Raw genomic sequence first — 20,195 nt, 5'->3', positions numbered from 1 at the left:
TACTTGCAAATACAAGAACTTGGTAGGCTAGTGCAGAATTTTGCTGATGTCTGTGTGTGTCGTGTCTTGAGAAGTATAAGTAAAAAAGAGTAATGTGGTGGTTATTGAGAGAGACGGTGACTTCCAGTGCGATGTTACAGTGAAAGGAGAGAGACTGGAATTGGTGAGGGAGTTCAAACACCTGGGTACAGTGATAGAAAAGAGAGGAAAATGTGCAAAAGAAGTGGAGAGTAGAGTGACACAAGGAAGGAAAGTAGCTGGTGCAATGAAGGCCTTGATACAAAACAGAGGCTTGAGTGTTGCAGCTGCACGAGGCTTACATGAAGGAGTGTTAGTGCCAACTTTAACTTATGGCTGTGAGACTATGGTGTGGCATGAAAATGAGAAGCCAAGAGTAAGAGCAGTGGAGATGAGACTGCTGAGGAATGTGTGTGGAGTACAGAAAGTGAATAGGATACGAAATAATGTGATTTGTGAAAGCTGTGGAGTGAGGAAGTCTCTGGACACCAGAATCGAAGAGTGTGTACTAAGATGGTATGGTCATGTGGAGAGAATGGATAACAATAGAATAGTGAAAAAGATATATCTTAGCGAATTTGAAGGAGGGAAGAGGTGAGGTAGGCCAAAGAGAAGTTGGAGAGATATGGTGGATGCGTGTGTGAGGAAGAGAGGTTTGGAAGTCAGTGAGGCTAGGGAACTGACAAGAGATTGAGCTGGCTGGATGAATGTTGTGAGGAGAAGTGCATGATCAGGGATTTGGCATCCCTTTTTAACGTGGCATCGTCTGAATTGACTTTATCGGATACGTTTATGTGAAGTTACAGAATGTGGTGAATGTTTTTGGGGTATCCGATAGAGCCAGGATTCCGGGGGCTTGAATGATGAGTAAATGGAAGCATGGCCCATTAGATTGGGGAAATCTGGACTGTCTGGACATTGTTACCCCTCACCCTGCCTTAGGGTGGGAAAGGAGGTCCAGATGATGGTGTCCGGATGATCCGGAGTCGTAAGCAATACAAAACGTTAAAGAAAAAAAAATTGCCTGTAATGAGGACTCGCTAATGGAGAGGAGTACTTTCATGCATTGTCAATATATCTTGGCTGCTCTGTTGCCTGATTATGAAAATGTCCCACAGCTCTCTCCCTATCCCCAGACAGGAGGATGGTGGGCTGTGGGAAGAAGAAGGTGCTTTCAGCCAGCAATCCAGTGGGTTCACATCCTGATGAGTTTGGGGCAGCAACAACAACAGAATCTGTACTCACCATTTACTCATCCACTGACAGGAATGGCAAATCTCTGGGTCCAGCATTCACAGACATAAAGATTGGGCCAAATGTAGCATACTTCCCAGCCCTGTCCCTGGCCCTTGGGGAGAACCTGACAGCCAACTTTGGCGCCATCCCTTTCCGGTACCCACAGCCTGGCTTCCTTCCACTGCAAGAGCCCCCTTCACTGGACCTCGTCACTGCAAAGTTCTGCATCAATTGGCTTACCATGCTTGTCGACCTAGCACTCAACTGGCATCAAGTGGGTGCTGAGCCCTCGTGTGTGTGTGTGTGTGTGTGTGTGTGTGTGTGTGTGTGTGTGTGTGTGTTTGTGTGTTTACCTATTTGTAGTATACAGGAATTGAGCTAAGCTCACGTTGTCCTATCCCCATATCTATACATTTATCCAGTCTAGTTTTAAACACATGAATGTTTTTCGCTTGCACCACCTCTTCATCTAAGTCATTCCAAATACCTATGCTTCAGTTTGGGAAATTGAATCTTTTAAGATCATTAACCCCTAAAGTACACAATTCACTCAGCAGGTCTGTCCCTCCAGCCGCAAAACAGGGTCGATTTTTCAACTTTCACCAAAGTAAAAATTTTTCTTCTGCATTTTAAGAGATTGAACTTACACAACTGAAAATGTATGTTTCAGCCTGATTGACCGAATAGTTATTGCACAATCACCTGTCAAAGTTGCAAAAAAGCTACCAATCCCCCATGGACGAAAACAGGAAATGTACAGTATTTACGGTAAATAATTATATATACATAACTAATGTCGATGTGAAGTGTTCCCTAGGTATGAGATGTCAGTGTGGCATACGTCCATAACAACGAAACAAGCCAGGCGAAAAGTGGAGGTGGAGTGTGTCTGGCTGGAAGGGGGAGTAGGATGGAGGGATAGGGGAGGAGGGAGATGGGAGAAGCGTTGCTATGCACACACACCGTTGTGGGAGGTATGTTGGGGTATGGTGGGTTGAGAGGGGACAATGTGGAGATGACGCAATGGGGCTGAGGGAGGTAAAGTGACGGTGGTGGGGGGGGGGGTTGCTTCTCCCCCACCTTAGGAGGCCAATCACGCCATACCACCCCAGACACTCTAGCTCTCATTGGTCTGATCCTACATACGTCACCAAAGGGGCGGAGTTACCCTTCTCCAGTTTTTTGTGTCTTTATCGATCGTGCGGGATAGGCTGGCGTGTCAAATTACACAAAAGCATGATCGTGCAGCATCGATCTTGAGGGGTTAAGACATCTACTTTTCTTTAACTTGAAGTCATGATCTCTTGTTCTTCCATCATCCAACACAATCAGATCCTCTCTATCCACCCTTTCCAGTTCTCTTACATTACTAAACATCGTGATCAAGTCACCTCTTTCCCTTCTCTCTCGTCGTGTTGGTAACTTCAGTTTTTCCAATCTCTCCTTGTAGGTCAGTTCCCATAGGCACAATATCATCCTTGTTGCCATCTGTTGAACCCTTTCCAGTTTATCAATATGCATCTTCAAATGAGGTGACCATACCACAGCTTCGTACTCCAATCTTGGTCTTATCATGGTCACTATAAACTCCCTCAGCATTTCCTCTTCCGTATAATTAAAAGCCACTCTCATGTTGGTCAGTAATCCATAATTGCCTCCAATGATTCTGTTTATATGCTTTTCTGGTGACAAGTCTTCCTGAATAACCACTCCCAAGTCCTTTTCGCCTTTTCTTTTGCTAATTATTTCATTGCCCTTTTTATATGTGCAGTGCGGTCTTTTTTCACTCATTCCCGTTTCTAATACATGACACTTCTTGGCATTAAAATCCATTTTCCAAGTCTGTCTCCATGCACTCCTCCAATGGTCTTCAGCTTCCATAGCAGTCTCCTATAGGGCACCCTGTCAAATGCTTCTTGAGATCAAGATAGACACAATCTGCCCATTCCTCTCTCTCTTGCATAACATCTATTACCATCCATTCATCCATCATCCAATCCTACGTTGCCCCAGGAGGAGCGTAGGAGCCTGGGGCTAGGCAAATTGGTCTTGACATTTAAGATGAGAGTGACCAGCCTCACTCATCCCTGAGTGGCATTACCTGAGCAGTAAACCCCAACCGCACCTTGGATATAAACCCTCACTGGCTTAATCCGATTGGAGTGCTGTAATTACCTGTAACAGCAGGCAGGAATCCCGCCACTGCAACCAAAAATATGTTTCAGCTGTATGGATTCCACAACTAGTCACTAATATATCAGCTTGGAACCCCACAGCTGATCACCAATTTATATATATATATATCAACTGAGTCGTGACCTCACAGTTCCAAGCAAGGTTGTAACGTTGCTCCTGGTCGAAGTCACTTCCGGCTGACACACTCCACCAAAACATCTTCTCACTCACTGGAGATGGTGGGAAATCGGTGTAGAATCCTGTTGGAGGAATTTAGAAGGTAGCGTGTGCAGGTGAACTGAAACTGAGCAGATTAAATCTCTGTTTATTTGCCACAGAAAGATACAATTGCGACACAGAGAGAGCTCAGAAGTATACGTCCCTCTCGTTCAAATGATATGTGCTTTCTGCCCTAGCCGGCTGCCATGCCCTCTGGGTGTGGCACCGAGTCAGCTAAATCAGAGATGCTAAACCTCCATAGACAACTGGGATTTATACATGAATAGAAGCATCATAACTGTACCATGTACATTATACACCTCAATAAAATAGTATTGATTACATTAAAGTATACCAACAAGGTAAATATTTCCCCCAAGCTTTAAACATATATACAGTTCATATTTCTCTGTCGCCTTCCTTTTACTCTAGGTTTTGATTAAAAGGTGATGTCTGATTACGCATCCTATCCCAAGCCGCACTTTACAATGAAATGGCGTTTGTTTGTTTATCATTCATACTACGTTGCATATTGTTAATTATGAATATACAACTTTATATGTAATATGCAACAATAGTGTGAAACTACAACTAGTCATAGGAAACAATATTGGCACCAGAACATACCCACTAAACCACCAGGCACCAAAATTTGGTTATATGGTTACCACCCAGCATAGTAAATGGATTTCTGGTGTACAGGAAACCATTTGGCTTGTCATTCAGTGTAGAGTCACCCACAGGCAGAAGGAAGAGGAAAGAAGGAAGGAAAGGAAGACAGAAGAGGGAACGTAAAGTCACCCATAGGCAGAAGGATGAGGAAAAAATGAAGGAAAGAAATACAGAAGAGGATGAAAGAAAAGGAAGCTGGAGGACAGGAAAGGGCAGGCACCTGCGAGCAGCACTACATCGAGTGAGTGTCTGGTGAGCACCCCCACTTACCACATCTATTACCCAACTCTAGAAACTTAATAGGTTGGTAATTCAAGATCTTCCTTCCCTAAAACCAAATTATGTTGGAAAGAGGGAATTATAGAGGTATAAAGCTTTTAGATCAGATAATGAAGGTAATGGAGAGAGTTTTAGAAGGTATGATTAGAGAAAGAGTGAATATTGATGAGATGCAGTTTGGGTTTATGCCAGGTAGGGGGACCACTGATGCCATATTCATTGTTCGACAGCTTCAGGAAAAATATATTGGTAGGAGAAGGGATCTTTATTTTGTTTTTGTTGATTTAGAAAAGGCCTTTGACAGAGTCCCTAGAGAGGTGGTGAAGTGGGCAATGAGAAAGCTTGGCTTGGAGGAGTGGCTGGTTAGGGTGGTTATGGCCATGTATGTGGGTGCTCACACCCAGGTGAGAGTGAATGGAGATTTGAGTGATGAGTTTTCCGTGAATGTTGGTGTGCATCAGGGGTCAGTCTTGAGTCCCATGTTGTTTATCATGGTACTTGAAGCCCTTTCACGTGACTTTAGAAACGGACTCCCGTGGGAGTTGTTGTATGCTGATGATTTGGTGTTGATTGCAGAGAATGAAAGGGAGGCGGAGGAAAGGTTTAGGAAGTGGAGAGATGGTATGGGGCAAAAGGGTTTAAGGGTAAATGCAGATAAAACAAAAGTGATGATATCTAGGGTTGGTGGCGGTACTGTCAAAGACGAGGGAGAGTGGCCATGTGCAGTTTGCCACAAGGGCGTGGGAAGTAATTCCATCTTGTGCGGTGTGTGTGATAAATGGGTGCATAAGAGATGTAGTGGTATCAGAGGTAGACTGCGAGATAATGCTGATTTTATGTGTACGGCGTGCCGGGGTGAGCAGGTGGAGATCGTCAGACGTGAAAGAATTGAACTTGCTGGTGAATCTCTTGAGTGTGTGGAAGAGTTTTGTTATTTGGGAGACATGTTGTGTGCTGGAGGTGGGGCTGGAGCTAGCTCTGTGGCTAGGGTGAGAAGTGGTTGGAAGAAGTTCAGGAGCTCTTGCCTCTCCTGACATTGAGGGGGCTCTCCCTACGTGCTAAGGGGTCTTTGTATGCAGCGTGTGTTAGGAGTGTAATGCTGTATGGCAGTGAGACCTGGGCAGTGAAGGAGGAAGACATTCGCCGGCTCTGACGTACAGAAATGACAATGATTAGGTGGATGTGCAGTGCGTCCCTGCGTCCAAGGCCTGGAGGGGCTGGGTTTACAATGGAAGAGTTGAGAGGTAGGATGGGACTGGAGTGTATTGGTGTTGTGATGAGGAGAGGTAGATTGAGGTGGTTTGGACATGTGGAGAGGATGGGGGATGATAGTTGGGTGAGGAAGGTGAGAAGTGTTAATATTGGGGGTGGGGTTATGAGGGGTAGACCGAGAAAGACATGGGACGAGGTCATTAAGTGTGACCTTAGGGTTAAGGGATTGAACAGGGAGGCTGCAATGAATCGTGCAGCATGGAGAGCCGCCATTAGGTGACCAAGGCCGACACATGCAAGCATGTTGGAGCCTTTAAAAACGAAACGAAAACGATCACTTCATTTTCTTCTAAATACTTTGTCCTTCTTTTTCTAATAAGTTTCTCACAAATCTTGCACACAACACTAGTAAGTAACACAGGTCTGTAATTTAGTGGATCTTCCCTGTCTCCTCCCTTGAAGATTGGCACAGTATTCACTCTTTTCCAGTCTTTAGGTAACTGTCCGTTTTCCAGAGAGCTCTTGATGATCGCATAAACCGCTCACACTAATTTGTCCGCACATTCCTTCAAGATCTATCCAGCCACACCATCTGGTCCTGTTGCTTTCCTCACATCCAGGTTCCTCATCAGCTGTAGCACCTCATTCATGTCAATTGCAATTTCTGCCATTCCCATCATCCTGGGTTCCATTTCAGTTTTCCTAAATTCCTCTTCTTACACATAGACTGACTGCAGCTTATTATCCAATATTTCACACAATTCTTCTTCTCTTTCATAAGTTTCATATCCATTCCTCAATCGTATTATACTTTCCATAACTTGCATTTTATCATTTACTATCTATCTTTTTCATATTTCCTTTCTTCCTCTTTCAGCACCCTTATATATTCATTTTTTACCTTTCTTATACTCCTCCCAAGCCCTTTCACTATACCTTTTTCCCACTTTATTCCATGCTCTTTTTCTTGACTCATGTGCCATTCCTCACCGGTTGTTAAACCATTCTTGCTTCCTTTCCCCTGCTGTGGAGAATTTTGGGACATACTTGCTAACTCCTCCTTTACTGTATATGCATCTATCAGAAACTCATTTTTCCTCAATCTACATTTTGAAAAAAGTTCCTCAGGGAAGCAAAGTCTGCCTTCCTATAATTGTATCTGTTTTCTCTCTATTTTTTATCTCTTTCTCCTCCCCTAACTCCCACCATTTCCTTCTCAATAACCAGTTGATAACTTTTACCAAAGGGGCATTGATAGGTTATGTTCTTCACATCGTTTGGGTCCTTTGTGAATACCAAGTCCAGCCTTGGTGGTTCGTCCTCTCCTCTAATTCTTGTCCGTGTGTGAGGAGGCAGGCGACTTTACGTAACGTCCAGCCATTTTAAGTCCTAAATTATTGGTGAAACTGGGTGATAAGGCATCCTTGTCACCTATTGTCCTGCCCTCTACTCTCCCAAGCCTTGAAACAAGTAAAATAGAATATGAATAATATATAAGTTGTTGTCTTATAATTGTTCAAGTAAAAGAGTATATATGTAGGTAAGTTTTATTGTTATAAGTGTTCAAGTAAAATAGAAAACACATGCATAAGATTTTGAAGACAATGAATAGTGTAAAGAATGCATAAATGATAAATATAGTGTTCAGTGGTGAAGAAAAGCAAATGAGTGAATAGTTTGCTAGCCTCATCCCAGGTCTGTCTGGCGATAAGCTGCCTGCCCGCCCTCCCCTCCTCCTCCCACAGCCAGCAGAGGCGTATTACCATGCATATAACACCTCTTGCCTTCTTTTTTCATCCAATTTTCATTGATATATGCATGTGTAGGCTTATTCCTTGGTACTTTATTTTTCCGAAAATGTGCCGCCCCACATGGTCGTATAATTGGTACATTGCCCGCTCATAAGGGATTAATTGAGTTAACATGTTTTCCATCGCCAATTCCATTAATTTATTTCCCCATGATTCCTCATTGTTCCCAGTATCCATACTTTCCCAATCAACTTCTCTACAGTTGAAATCCCCCATAATTATTATTCTGTTTCTTCATTCAGCTACCATCTTTAGCTTCATAGTGAATTCTCTTTGTAACTGCTTATAATCTTCTGTCCATACCCTAGTTTGGGGGGGCATATAAAATACTATTACATCTATTTTTTCTCCATAACAGTCCTCTATTTCCATTCCCCAAAGCTCAGCCATACTATTTTCAATTTCTATACTTTTTGTTCTCAAATTGGTATGGGTTAAAATCATTATACCCCCCCCAAACTTGCATTCTCTATCCTTCCTCCAAAAATTATAATGTTCCATCCAAATAAATATGTATCAACATCTCGGGGCAATTTAGTCTCCACCAAGCAAACATTTTCAGGTTTCTTTTCATTTATATAGTCTCCATTTTCCCCTTTCTTAGATATTAACCCATCTACATTACTATACATGATACTTAGATTTACTGTCCCGGTTATATCTTTATTCCTTCTTCCCTTCTTCATATTCATAACCATCCCCCTTGTTTTGTTCACTTCTAGTTCCTCACATACCACTTCCCCATTTTCATATCCATCACTCTCCAAAGAAAAGTTTTACATTCTTCCTTTGTCCTCCTGTCATTTTTTTTCCTTGTTCCTTCATTGGTTTTAAAACATCTCTTTCTCATTAATGTAGATGGGAGTGCTCACCCTCCCATTCACTCTGTGTAGTGCTGCTGTCAGGTGTCTGCCCTTTCCTCACCTCCATCCTTCTTTCCTTTCATCCTCTTCTGTTTTTCTTTTCTCCATTCTTTCCTCATCCTTATGCCTCTCAGTTTCTTTACGCTCCCTCTTCTCTCTTTCTTTCTTTCATTCTTTCCCTTTCCTTCTGCCTGTGAGTGACTCTGCATGACAAGCCAAATGGTTTCCTGTACACCAGAAAACCATTTACTTCGCTGGATGGTAACCATATAACCAAATTTTGGTGCTTGGTGGTTTAGTGGGTAATTACGGTGCTCCAGTTGGATTGCGCTGGTGAAGGTTTATATCCAAGGTGTGGTTGGGGTTTATTGTTTACGTAATGCCACTCAGGGATGAGTGAGGCTGGTCTTTCTCATCTTAAATGTCAGTACCAATTTGCCTAGCCCCGGGCTTCTACGCTCCTCATGGGGCAACATAGGATTAGATGATGGATGATGGCTCTTTTTTCATCATTCAGATCTTTTCTTACTATAATTTTTTCCATCCCTGCCTCTTTACTTAGTTTCCAGGTCACTTTAAGTATGTCGTTTACTACACGTTTTGATGACAGCTTAACTCGCATTGGGTCTTGCTTCCCCTTTCTTATACGTCCCTATCCTCCTTACTTCCTCATTTTCTTTTTCCCACTTGTTTCCTTCAGGATTGATCTTCCCCAATATCTTTCTCACTTGATTTGAGTCTCTCAAGTCTCACAGATCTAACCTTTTCTTCCTCCTACCTGTTTCCAAATATTACCACACATATATTCCTTTCCACTGTATGTCTCACTATTTTCTTTTTTTTTAATATTTTCACTACATTTTCTTCCATTTTTTTTCTTTTTCATTTCCCTTTCTTCCTGAATGATTTCCCTTAAGTTGACCACTTCTTTCTGTTTTTCCTCCACATGTGCCTACTTTGCCTTTTGCTCTTCTAACACAGTACTCACCTTCTCCATTTTATTACTGCTTTCTTCTAATTTTCCCCTTAATTCGATATTTTCTCGTTTCAAATTCTTTGTCTTCTTGTTCACCGTCTCATTGGCCTGTATCAGACTCTGCATAGTGTTTTCAGTATTTTCAGGCATGTTTTTTGATATTAGATTTTCCACTTTCTTTTCTAGTTCACTGATTCTCATAGTCAACGTTTTAAGTAAATCCATCACACTTGTTTTACTGTCAAATCCTGGAAATTCGGGTCCCTTGATGTTTACATTGTCGGCCATGTTTGATGGTTGGTTACAATACCAACGCTGTTACCGAAATACCTATGAACATTCATGTATACTCACTGACACTTGCTTATTATATTTTTGGCAGACTGTATTAACATACAGTATTTTAAACTTTAGATAAGACTATATGAGACAGGACAGTCATAATTCCTGAAAACTACTTAAGGTTTTTAAAGGTGGTTGAGGCATGTCCGTTTGCTATGGCTGGTCTGCTGTGTGTGTTTGTGTGTATGAGTGTATGAGAGAGAGAGAGAATGTGTGTGTGTGGATGCATTCATGTCTCTTCATGCACATGCAGGGATGTATGTATGCTTGCATAATGTAGCTTCTGGTGTGAATTACATCTCTTATTAAGCTCAGCTGCAGTTCAGAGACGTGTAGCACACATATGTAGAAGTGGCTCATGCAGCTTTTGGTGTGAGATGGCATTAACATGCTGGTTTGGGTTTATTGCTCATGTAATGCTGCTCAAGGATTATTGACTGGTCACTTACCTTAAATGTGTGAAGTGAGGAGGCTGGCCCTCAGTCCCTACACTCCTGATGATGCAACAAAGGATGGATTGGGTGGATGGATGTACAGTCAGCCAAAAGCTGCCATTAACCTCACTTTGCATACTATGTTACTATGTGAAATAGGGAACAAAGAAGCCTTCAGTTCCGTACTTAATGATCTTTGAAACAGTTGTGTATTAATATCGCATCACTTATGTTAAAATAACAGTGCCAGCCTGAAATTTAGTTTCATGGTCATTTTAATTTTTAGATGTGGTAAAATATTGGAAGAAATTTGTACGTGTCCAGTTTCTTTGCACATATCAACAGTGCGTCTTTATTGTACTACTTTGAGTGAAGTATCTCTCTTGACAAGCCATAAAAAATGGTGCAAAGACTGAACCTGTATTTTTAGTGGCCAGTTGGTCACTTCATTGACTTTATTACCTGGGACTGGTGCAAGTGTAGTAGAAGATGAGGGTGATGATGATGATGACATTACAGTACGGTATTTACAAAATTGTCTCCACAGCACCCTGAGCTGGTTCAAGTGCAGGGGGAAGGAGCATGGGGAGGTCAGAGCCGACACAAAACCTGTCTGCTGCTGGTGGCCCAACATATTGCATCACACCTTGGCCCGCTGCTCACCAAGGCCTATGTGGTCGAAGCTTGTCTTCGGCCAGCCATTGCTGAGATTGCTGGTATCACTTCAGAAAATGTGGCCTCTTTACCAGGCCAGTCACATGTATTCTCTGGCCAGTCTCTACCAGGTCATTCACAGGTTTTCTCTAGCCAAGTTTTATTGGGCCAGTCACAGGCATTCTCTGGTCAACCCTCCCCTGCTGTGCCGTCCCTTGCCCGCGCACACAAGTTCTTCGACTTCCTCATGGGCTCCCTGGAGGTTAGATTTTGTTTTTGTTTCTTTTTGGTTAGTGATAGCTATGGATAGCTGCATAATGACCTTTGATCTAATCTCTTATCTTATGTCAATCTGAATGAAGTCATCTGGATATGTGTACATTTCTGTGTAGAGACCATCATCCATCCTACCATTTGAAGGCCTTTTTACTTGATGGTAGTTGCCCATGTTGAAGGGCTCAACCGAGGACTTCATCTCACACATTCCATGGTCTACCTCTGGGCATTATTCCTTCATTCAAATTTGTGACTCTCCTCAGTAAACCAATAGTGTACATTTTGTAACTTTGCAGGACCATGAGCTGCAGCAGTGTGTGGAGGACCTGATCCTGTGCCTGTTGACTGAACACAAGCAGGCGGCAGAAGATGTGAGTTTCCGTGGCCAGAAGCACAGTCTGCGACTCCTTTATACCATCCTTTCCCATGCACGTCTTAGAAAGTTCTGCCTAATACATGTCCTCTTTGACAGAATCAGGTGGGTGGGTGTGGTGTGATTCTGTAGCATTTGTATTCCTCTTTTCTTTCAGCCTGCTGTCTCTTCCTTCCCAGCTGGGAATGAAGTGATAGAGTATCACCTAACTGGGAAACTGGAGTACTAATTGTGCAGGTGTTCCCCATTATTAGTCAAGCATATGTTCCAAAACATCAGAAGTTTTTGCTTACAGTTACCCTGTAAATTAGGGTAACTTGCAGATCAACTCTGTAGATAGCATTGGAGTTTTGATAGATTTCTCTATTTTTCTGTGGGCTTAACACATTCAGGTTCCTGCAACTCTTTCTCTGAATAAATCATCTAGCATTAGTGGGAGCAGAATACTAGAGTTGTACAAACCATGAAAAGTTTAGTGGTGATGATATCAAACTTTCAGACTTTTGTAACTGCCTCTCAGCTGAGTGAAATTGTTTGGTATTAACTGAAACAGCATACTACAGTTCTTCTGACAATGAAAGAATTAACAGCAAAAAAGACCATAAAAAAACAAGTAATATTTAGGGCCAGTGGCAGTACTGTCAAAGCAGAGTGGTTGTGGCCATGTGCAGTTTGCCACAAGGATGTGGGAAGTAACTACATCTTGTGCAGTGTTTGCAATGAGTGGATGCATAGAGTGGTATTAGAGGCAGACTATGAAATAATGCTAATATTGTATGTGCAGTGTGTAGAGGAGGGCATGCATAGATAGAGAGTCAGGATAGGATTGATATTGCTAGAGAGTTGTGTGGAGGAGTTTTGTTATTTGGGGGAGATGATATATACATGCTGGAGGTGGGGTTGGTGTTAGCTTGGTGGCTAAGGTAATGAGTGGTTGGAGCAAGTTCAAGGAGCTGCTGCCTCTCCTGACATTGAGAGGGCATGGTTAGCCGCCATAAGGTGACCAAGACTGACACATGAAAGTATGTTCAATCCATCCATCCATCATCCAGTCCTACATTGTCCCAGGAGGAGCATAGGAGCCCAGGTTTAGGCAGGTTGGTCCCGACATTTAAGATGAGAGTGACCAGCCTCACTCATCCCTGAGTGGCATAACATGAGCAATAACCCCCAACCACCCCTTGGATATAAACCTTCACATGCTCAGTCTGATTGGAGCTCCATAATTACCCACTAAACCACTAGGCACCATAATTTGGTTATATGTTTACCACCCAGCATAGTAAATGGTTTCCTGGTGTATAGGAAACCATTTGGCTTGTCACTCAGTGTAGAGTCATCCATAGGCAGAAGGAAGAGGAAAGAAAGACAGACAAGAGAGTGTAAAGTCACCCGTAGGCAGAAGAATGAGGAAAGAATGAAGTAAAGAAAGACAGAAGGGGAGGAAGTAAATAAAGGAGGAGGAGAGGAAAGGGCAGACACCTGAGAACAGCACTACATTGAGTGAGTGGATGGTGAGTGCCCCCCACTTACCAGCAATGAGCCTTTATAAATGAACCAAAAAAAGGTAGCATATTCAGTATTTACTCTACATATTGTTTATTTTGTTCAGTATACCCTCTCACCCTCATGGACCAGGTTCCCCAGTTTCCTCAACATCAAGATGGTAGATGAGGAGGGTCTGGCCAAGGTGGTGCCAAAGGTGTGGTGGGCAGCCAAGGATGGCAGCGACTCCTATGGAGATAAGGAAGCCTATGATGCTGCATGCAACGTTATGCTATTGGCAGTACAAGGTTGGCAAGGAGAGAGTGAGAGAGAATATTTGGAATCATTCATCATCATCATTGTTGTCACTGCTGTCATCATCAGTTTCCCTCAGGTTTCCCTACTCTTTTTCTCCATTATGTGAAAGAAATAGGAAGAGATAAAAACGGTAATAGAAGAAGTTATCACCATCATCATCATCATCGTCGTCATCATCCAGACCTCCTTTCCCACCCCAGGACAGAGTGAGGAGTAGCAACGTCCAAACAGCCTAAGTTTTTCCAATTCAATGGGCCACGCTTCCATTCACTCATCATTCAAACCCATGGAATCCTGGCTTCAGCAGATAGGCCAAAAAAATTTCACCACATTCTGTAGTATCACATATATCTATCTGATAGAGTCAGTCTGAATGCTGTCAGTTTAAAAGGGGTGCCAAGTCCCTGATCATGCACTTCTCACACCATTCATCGAGCCAGCTCGGTCTCTTGTCAGTACCCTAGCATCACCAACTTCCATACCTCTCTTCCTCACACATTCATCCACCTTATCCCTCCACATTCTTCTTGGTCTACCTTGCCTCCTCCCTCCTTCAGATTCACTCAGATATACCTTTTTCACCACTCTGTTGTTGTCCATTCTCTCCACATGACCAAACCAACTCAGTGCACTCTCTTCAAGTCTAGTGTCCACATACTTCCTCACTCCGCATCTTTCACTAATCACATTATTCTGTATCCTATCCACTCTCTGTACTCCACGTACATTCCTCAGCAGTCACATCTCCACTGCTCTTACTCCTGACTTTTCATTTTCAGGCCACACCATAGTCTCACATTTATTCATTCATTCGTCATCTAATCCTGTGTTGCCCCATGAGGAGCGTAAGAGACGGGCTAGGCAAATTGGTCCTGACATTTAAGATGAGAGTGACCAGCCTCACTCATCCCTGAGTGGCATTACATGAGCAGTAAACCCCAACCACCCCTCAGATATAAACCTGCACCAGCTCAATTTGATTGGAGCACATTCATTACCCATTAACCCTTTAACCGCGGGTGTCATTCCAGAATGACACTGACAAAACTGGACCAAACCGCGGGTGTCATTCTGGAATGATCGTGAATATTTTGAACACCGCGCGTTTTCCCGGCGCGCAAAGTGTCTCACGCAAGAGTAGCTGTCGAGTTCTTTCACGCCAGCCATCCCACACCTCCCTCCTCCAACCCCGAGGGGGCCCCCCCCACCCCTGCCCTGACCCGCATCGGTCAGTATCTGTCCAGCTCTGTGCGTGATAATGGCGCTCCGTCCCGACTCATCGTCGCTCGCTTCCTCCTCTACAATGATTAGTGCTAGTGTTCCCTCTACCTCTACACCGGTAAAGGAACTGCCGACGGCGAGGCAGAAGGGGTTGAGCACTCCTGAAATTAGAACTGAGCTGGACAAAACTGTAAGTACTACTCTTGATTGTGGCAGTGAAAGTGACACACTCACAGCAAGCAGTGATAATTTGGCAGTGATTGGTGGTGAACCATTTTCCATTGATAGTGACAGTGATGAAAGTGATCGTGTTGTTTCCCCCCCACCACCCCCAACTTACTCTGGGAAAGGAAAGGCTCCTATGGGCAAATCTGGTATTGCACGTGGGAAGGGAGTGAAGCGCAGGCTCACGTCTCCCACACCAGGCCCTAGTAAGCATTTCCCATCAATTTCCCGTTCCCCTAGCCCTATTGCCCTCACATCATCATAATCATCTGTCGTGCCCTCTCCTCAGTCTACATCATCTGAGGAGTACGAATTACCAAAGCCTGCAAAGCGAGGGAAGGCAGGCCGTGCAGGCAGTGCAGGCAGGCCTAGAACAAAGGGGATGCGTGGCAGTTGGAGGGCAAAGCTGGGCGATAAGCGAGGTGATAAGCGGGGTAGAAAGGGTCAAGTTTCACCACGCACCAGGTCAGAAACCCCCCCGCTTGCCCCCCCGCTCAGCTCCCTCACCCTGGCCACCCCCCCACTCACCGCCCCCACACTCACCCCCCTCCCCGTTGCCTCCTGCCTCACCCCCCTCCCGCTTGCCTCCTGCCTCACCCATTGCCTCACTCATTGCCTCCACCTCAGCTCCTTCTCACGGGGAAACGAGTGCAATGCAACCTGCCCCTGCCACTGAACCACGCACAGGGCAAGTGGATGCATTTGTTTGGTCTGACGGTACAGATTTTCAGCCACACAATCCACCGTTTGATATGACAAATGCTGGAATACAGCCTGCCTTCCCATGCAACGCAGGAGATGACTTTGTTGACTACTTCCTGGCCTTCATGGATAATGAAATCGTGCAGCATGTCAGCGATGAGACCAATAGGTATGCAGCTCAGTGTGCAGCAGAAGGGCTGGGACCTATTGGCTCACCAAAGCAAGTGTCGTGGTTGCCTGTCGGAATCAGAGAGCTGTATGTTTTTTTTGCCCTAATGTTTCTTATGCCCCATATGAAGAGACATGAGTTGGAGGAGTACTGGCTCGTGGATGACATTACTACTATCCCAATATTCGGGAAGTATGTGACACGGGATCGGTTCCGACAGCTGCTTGGATACCTGCACTTCGCTGACAATGCAAACCCGTCCCAAACTGACCCTTTGTGGAAAGTGAGGGATTTTCTCAACAGGATTAGGGATCGATTTATGTGATTTTTCCGGCCTATGCAGAAAGTCGTCATAGACGAATCCCTGGTATTGTTCAGAGGACGTCTCAAATTCATGCAGTACATCCCCAGCAAACGCCACCGCTTTGGGATAAAGTTCTTTGTGCTGTGTGACTGTGAGACAGGGTATATCCTGGATTTTGTCATCTACTCTGCTAGCACAATGGATGTGAACAGGAAAGACCCCCTTGGGTTCTCTGGCTCCGTTGTAAAAGTGCTGATGGAGAGGTATTTTGGTGGTAATCATGTGCTGTACACAGACAATTACTACACAGCACCGAAACTCTCCAAATACCTTGCTGAACATGGCATTGGCACTGTTGGCACTGTACGGAGCTATAGGAAAGAGTGGCCTAGTTTCCCCGAAGCATCATCATCATCCAGGGGAGATGTTCACCTGAAGAAGTCAGACAAGCTTCTTGCGATCAGGTGGCATGACAAGAAGGTCGTGAATATGATCAGCACCATCCACAAGGGGGAATTGCAGAGAACTGGGAAGGTCAGCTACAGGACGGGAGAGCCAATCATGAAGCCTGATGCCGTCATTGATTACAATGTCAATATGAGACTTGTTGATGAGTCTGATATGATGATTGGCGAAATCGACTGTCTCAGGAGAAACACCCGATGGTACAGGAAGGCTTGCCTGCACATGCTCGATATGTGCATGCTCAACGCCTTCATTCTCTACAAGACACAAGTCGGGGGCATAAGGCAACCATCACTGAGACAGTTTTCCAAGACTGTCGTGCAGCAGCTACTTGCACGATTTGGTCAGGTGACGGCATTGATCCCGAGGCGACACTCTGACACACAACCTGACCGTCTTGAGTGCCGCAATTACATGAGCCGGCACCAGCTTGTGAAATTGCCTCTTACAGCAGGCGGCAGGTTGTCACAGGGCCGCTGCAGAGTATGTTCTACCACCACACGGAGGCCTAGGACGAGCAGAAAATGAGCACACACCAGTGCCTGGAATGCCAAGTCGCTCTATGTGTAACTCCGTGCTTTGCCGAGTACCACTCTCTGAGTAAATACTGAAAGTGACAGTGATATATAGTGATGCGACAGTGACGTGCTTTGCCAATAATTGTATAATGGATAATGTAGTAATAAGGGATATTTTGCCTAGAAAAAAAAGGAAATATTGGCCAGTATAATAAGTGATATTGTAATAAGAGAATCTGCGGCACTTGTGGAATTCTGCGGCACTTATGTAATTCTGTGATGCGCCAGTGACGCAATATAGTAATAAGTGCAGTGTAAATATAATGTATATTGCCCAGATTATATGTAAAATAATATTAGAAGTTAGAAAGAATGAAAAGATCGCATGAAACGTCAGTGAGCAGGTGCCGCCGCAGTGAAGTGAGGCGCAGCCGCAGTGAAGAGCGGGCGCAGCCACGGGGAAGTGCCTTTTACCTACCTCAGTGAACACAGAGTGGGTGTTTATCGTATGTACAGTGTTCATATATGTTTATATTACTATTATGAGAGAGTGGTTGGCATTTGGTACTGGTGTGTGGGGCATAAAATAGTTATTTCACACCCCTCACTTCTAACGGCTCTCCCCATCCTGTGAAAGTCAACAAAGTCATGAAACCTACATCAATGGAAAGCTGAAGGTTAGTACTTTCTAATGGTACCGGTACCTTATTTTTTTCTCTAGCTTTATTCTGTGCAGAGTTATTAAGGTTTAAAGGTTTGTTTACATTTGGCTGAAACCCCCGCGGGAGAGGACAGTCAGACCAAAACAATACCCGCGGTTAAAGGGTTAAAACACCAGGTGTCGTAATTTGGTCATATGGTTACCACCCAGCCTACTAAATGGTTTCCTGGTGAAAAAGGAATCATTTAGCTTATCACTCATTGTAGAGTTACCCATAGGCAGATGGAAGAAGAAAAACTGAAGGAAAGAAAGACAGAAGAAGAAGTGTAGAATCACCTGTAGGCAGAAGGAAGAGGAAAGAATGATGTAAAGAAAGACAGAAGAGGAAGGAAGGGAAGAAGGAAGGAATAGAGGATCCATATATTAAAGTTGCCACCAACACTCCTTCATGTAAACCTCGTGCAACTGCAACACTCACGCCTTTGTTTGTTATCAAGTCCTTCAAAGCACCAGTTACTTTCCTTCCTTGTGTCACTCTACTTTCCACTTCTTTTGCACATTTTCCTCTTTTCTATCACTGTACCTTAGTATTTGAACTCTCTCACTAATATCAGTCTCATTCCGTTCACTGTAACATCACACTGGGAGTCACCTTCTCACTATAACCATCACTTTACTCTTTTCTGCAGTTACACTTAAGGTACGAAGCACACAGACATCAGCAAACTCTTCACTAGTCTACCAAGCTCTTGTCCGGTATTTGCAAGTAGCACTGCATCATCAGCTTACAACATATATATTTGAGTTATTCCAACCATCACCATTGCTCTTGTTTTTACTTCTTTCATCACCCTATCCATATATATATTGAACAACCATGGGAACATCACACAAGCTTGTCGTGCACCCACATTGATCGAGAACCATTCACTTAGATGCCCGTTTGCCCTTACACATGCCTCACTACCATCATAAAAGCTCTTGATGGCACCTAGCAGCTTACCATCTACACCGTGCATGTGCAAAACCTTTCACAGTCCTTCTCTGTCTGCTTTGTTGTATGCTTTTTCCATACACACCTTATAGTCCTTCTCACATGCCTTTCTTATCTGTCTTACAGCAGATATTTGATCCACACATCCTCTGCCACTCCTAAAGCCACCTTGTTCGTCACTCACTAGGACTTCTGATATCTCTCTTACTTTATAATAATTCTTCCTTATGTCTTCCCTACAACACTCAGTGAATGTATGCCACAATTGTTCTTGCACTCACGTTACTCACCTTTACTTTTGTATAGGGTTACAGTCACAACCTTTTTCCACTCTATTGGCATAGTTTCACTCATCCATGCCTTCTTACATATCTGCATCAATCACTTCATTCCACTCTCGCCATTACACCTAATCATCTCTGCATAAACCTCATCAACCCCAGCTGCTTTCCCATTTTTCAGATGTTTAACAGCATTCATCATCAGTGCGAGTGTCACATTTCCTGGCACTGCATTCCTTTTCTGCACATCTCCAAAACCAATCTTGTTAACAGTCACTTGCCATCTTCCTTCCCATTCATCGGACTTTCAAAATATTCTTTCCATCTGGTCCTTACTTCATCTCCATGGGTTAATATTCTACCGCTTACATCCTTCACACTTTCACATATCTTTCCACTGTCACTTCTACATTTCTTCAGCTCTCTCCAAAATAACTTCCGATTTTCAGAGTAACTTGCGTTCATTTTTCTTCATATATCGTCATTTACCTCCTCTTTTTTTCCTCTTCACTAGTCTCTTTACATGCATCTTGATCTCAGTATATTCAGTTCTTATTTCAACTGAACCCCTGTCCTGTATCCACTCTAGCCACTTCTTCCTCCTTTCCTCCATTGCTGTCTTAACCTCTTCATCCCACCATGCTGTATCTTTCTTCTTGGTTGTTACTCTTGCCACACCACACACACCGCTTTAGCATTCCTAATTAAACAATCCCTGTGTACATTCCACAAGCTGTCCAGGTCCATTTCATTCCAATTAATGGATTCCAACTCCTCCCCTACTTTGGCCTTGTATTCATCTGCCATTGTCTGATCCTCAGCTTCTTGATTTCAGTCTCTCTCCCTGACTGCTTTTCTCTCTCTTAGTTCACCTCACTCCTCCCAGCCTAATCTTACATACCACAGTCATATGATCTGACAAACCTTCCATCTTCCTCTCACTGCCCTCACATCAGCAACACTACCCAGCATCGATTTCTCAACAAGCACATAATCGGTCAGGCTACTTTCAACATGATCTCCATTTCCTCTATACCACGTATATCCTTCAGTCACTTCCCATAATCACCCTCTCCTGGTACTCCATTATTACCCATTATATAATTCACAGAAGCAGTGCCTACTCTTCCATTCACATTGCCCATTACAATCACTTTATAACTCCTGGACTTTACTTCATCCAGCTCATCCCAAAACCTGTCTTTCTCTGTCTCACTCTGGTCATCTCACGGTGCATACGTTACAATCACTGTCACTTTTACTTTCTCAAACTTGAACTTGACATGCACACATCTCAAGCTGACACATTTGT

The 20,195-nt window shown here is 43.8% G+C and overlaps 1 protein-coding gene across 1 annotated transcript in view; it reads left to right on the top strand.

Moving 5' to 3' along the window:
- Nucleotides 1–20,195, top strand: part of LOC145402123 (E3 ubiquitin-protein ligase RNF123-like) — a 168,422-nt gene that overhangs the window by 48,031 nt on the left and 100,196 nt on the right. The window contains exons 7-10 of the mRNA XM_080274240.1: nucleotides 1,285–1,528; nucleotides 10,785–11,153; nucleotides 11,464–11,645; nucleotides 13,179–13,333. Coding sequence (XP_080130366.1) covers nucleotides 1,285–1,528; nucleotides 10,785–11,153; nucleotides 11,464–11,645; nucleotides 13,179–13,333 — 950 coding nt within the window. The remainder of the gene's footprint in view (nucleotides 1–1,284; nucleotides 1,529–10,784; nucleotides 11,154–11,463; nucleotides 11,646–13,178; nucleotides 13,334–20,195) is intronic.

The sequence above is a fragment of the Coenobita brevimanus genome, chromosome 57 (genome assembly GCF_032717465.1).
Source record: "Coenobita brevimanus isolate Jiangsu-jjx chromosome 57, ASM3271746v2, whole genome shotgun sequence".
Taxonomy (NCBI): domain Eukaryota; kingdom Metazoa; phylum Arthropoda; class Malacostraca; order Decapoda; family Coenobitidae; genus Coenobita; species Coenobita brevimanus.
The sequence above is the reverse complement of the archived record's forward strand: the minus strand, read 5'-3'. Positions and strand labels throughout refer to the sequence as shown.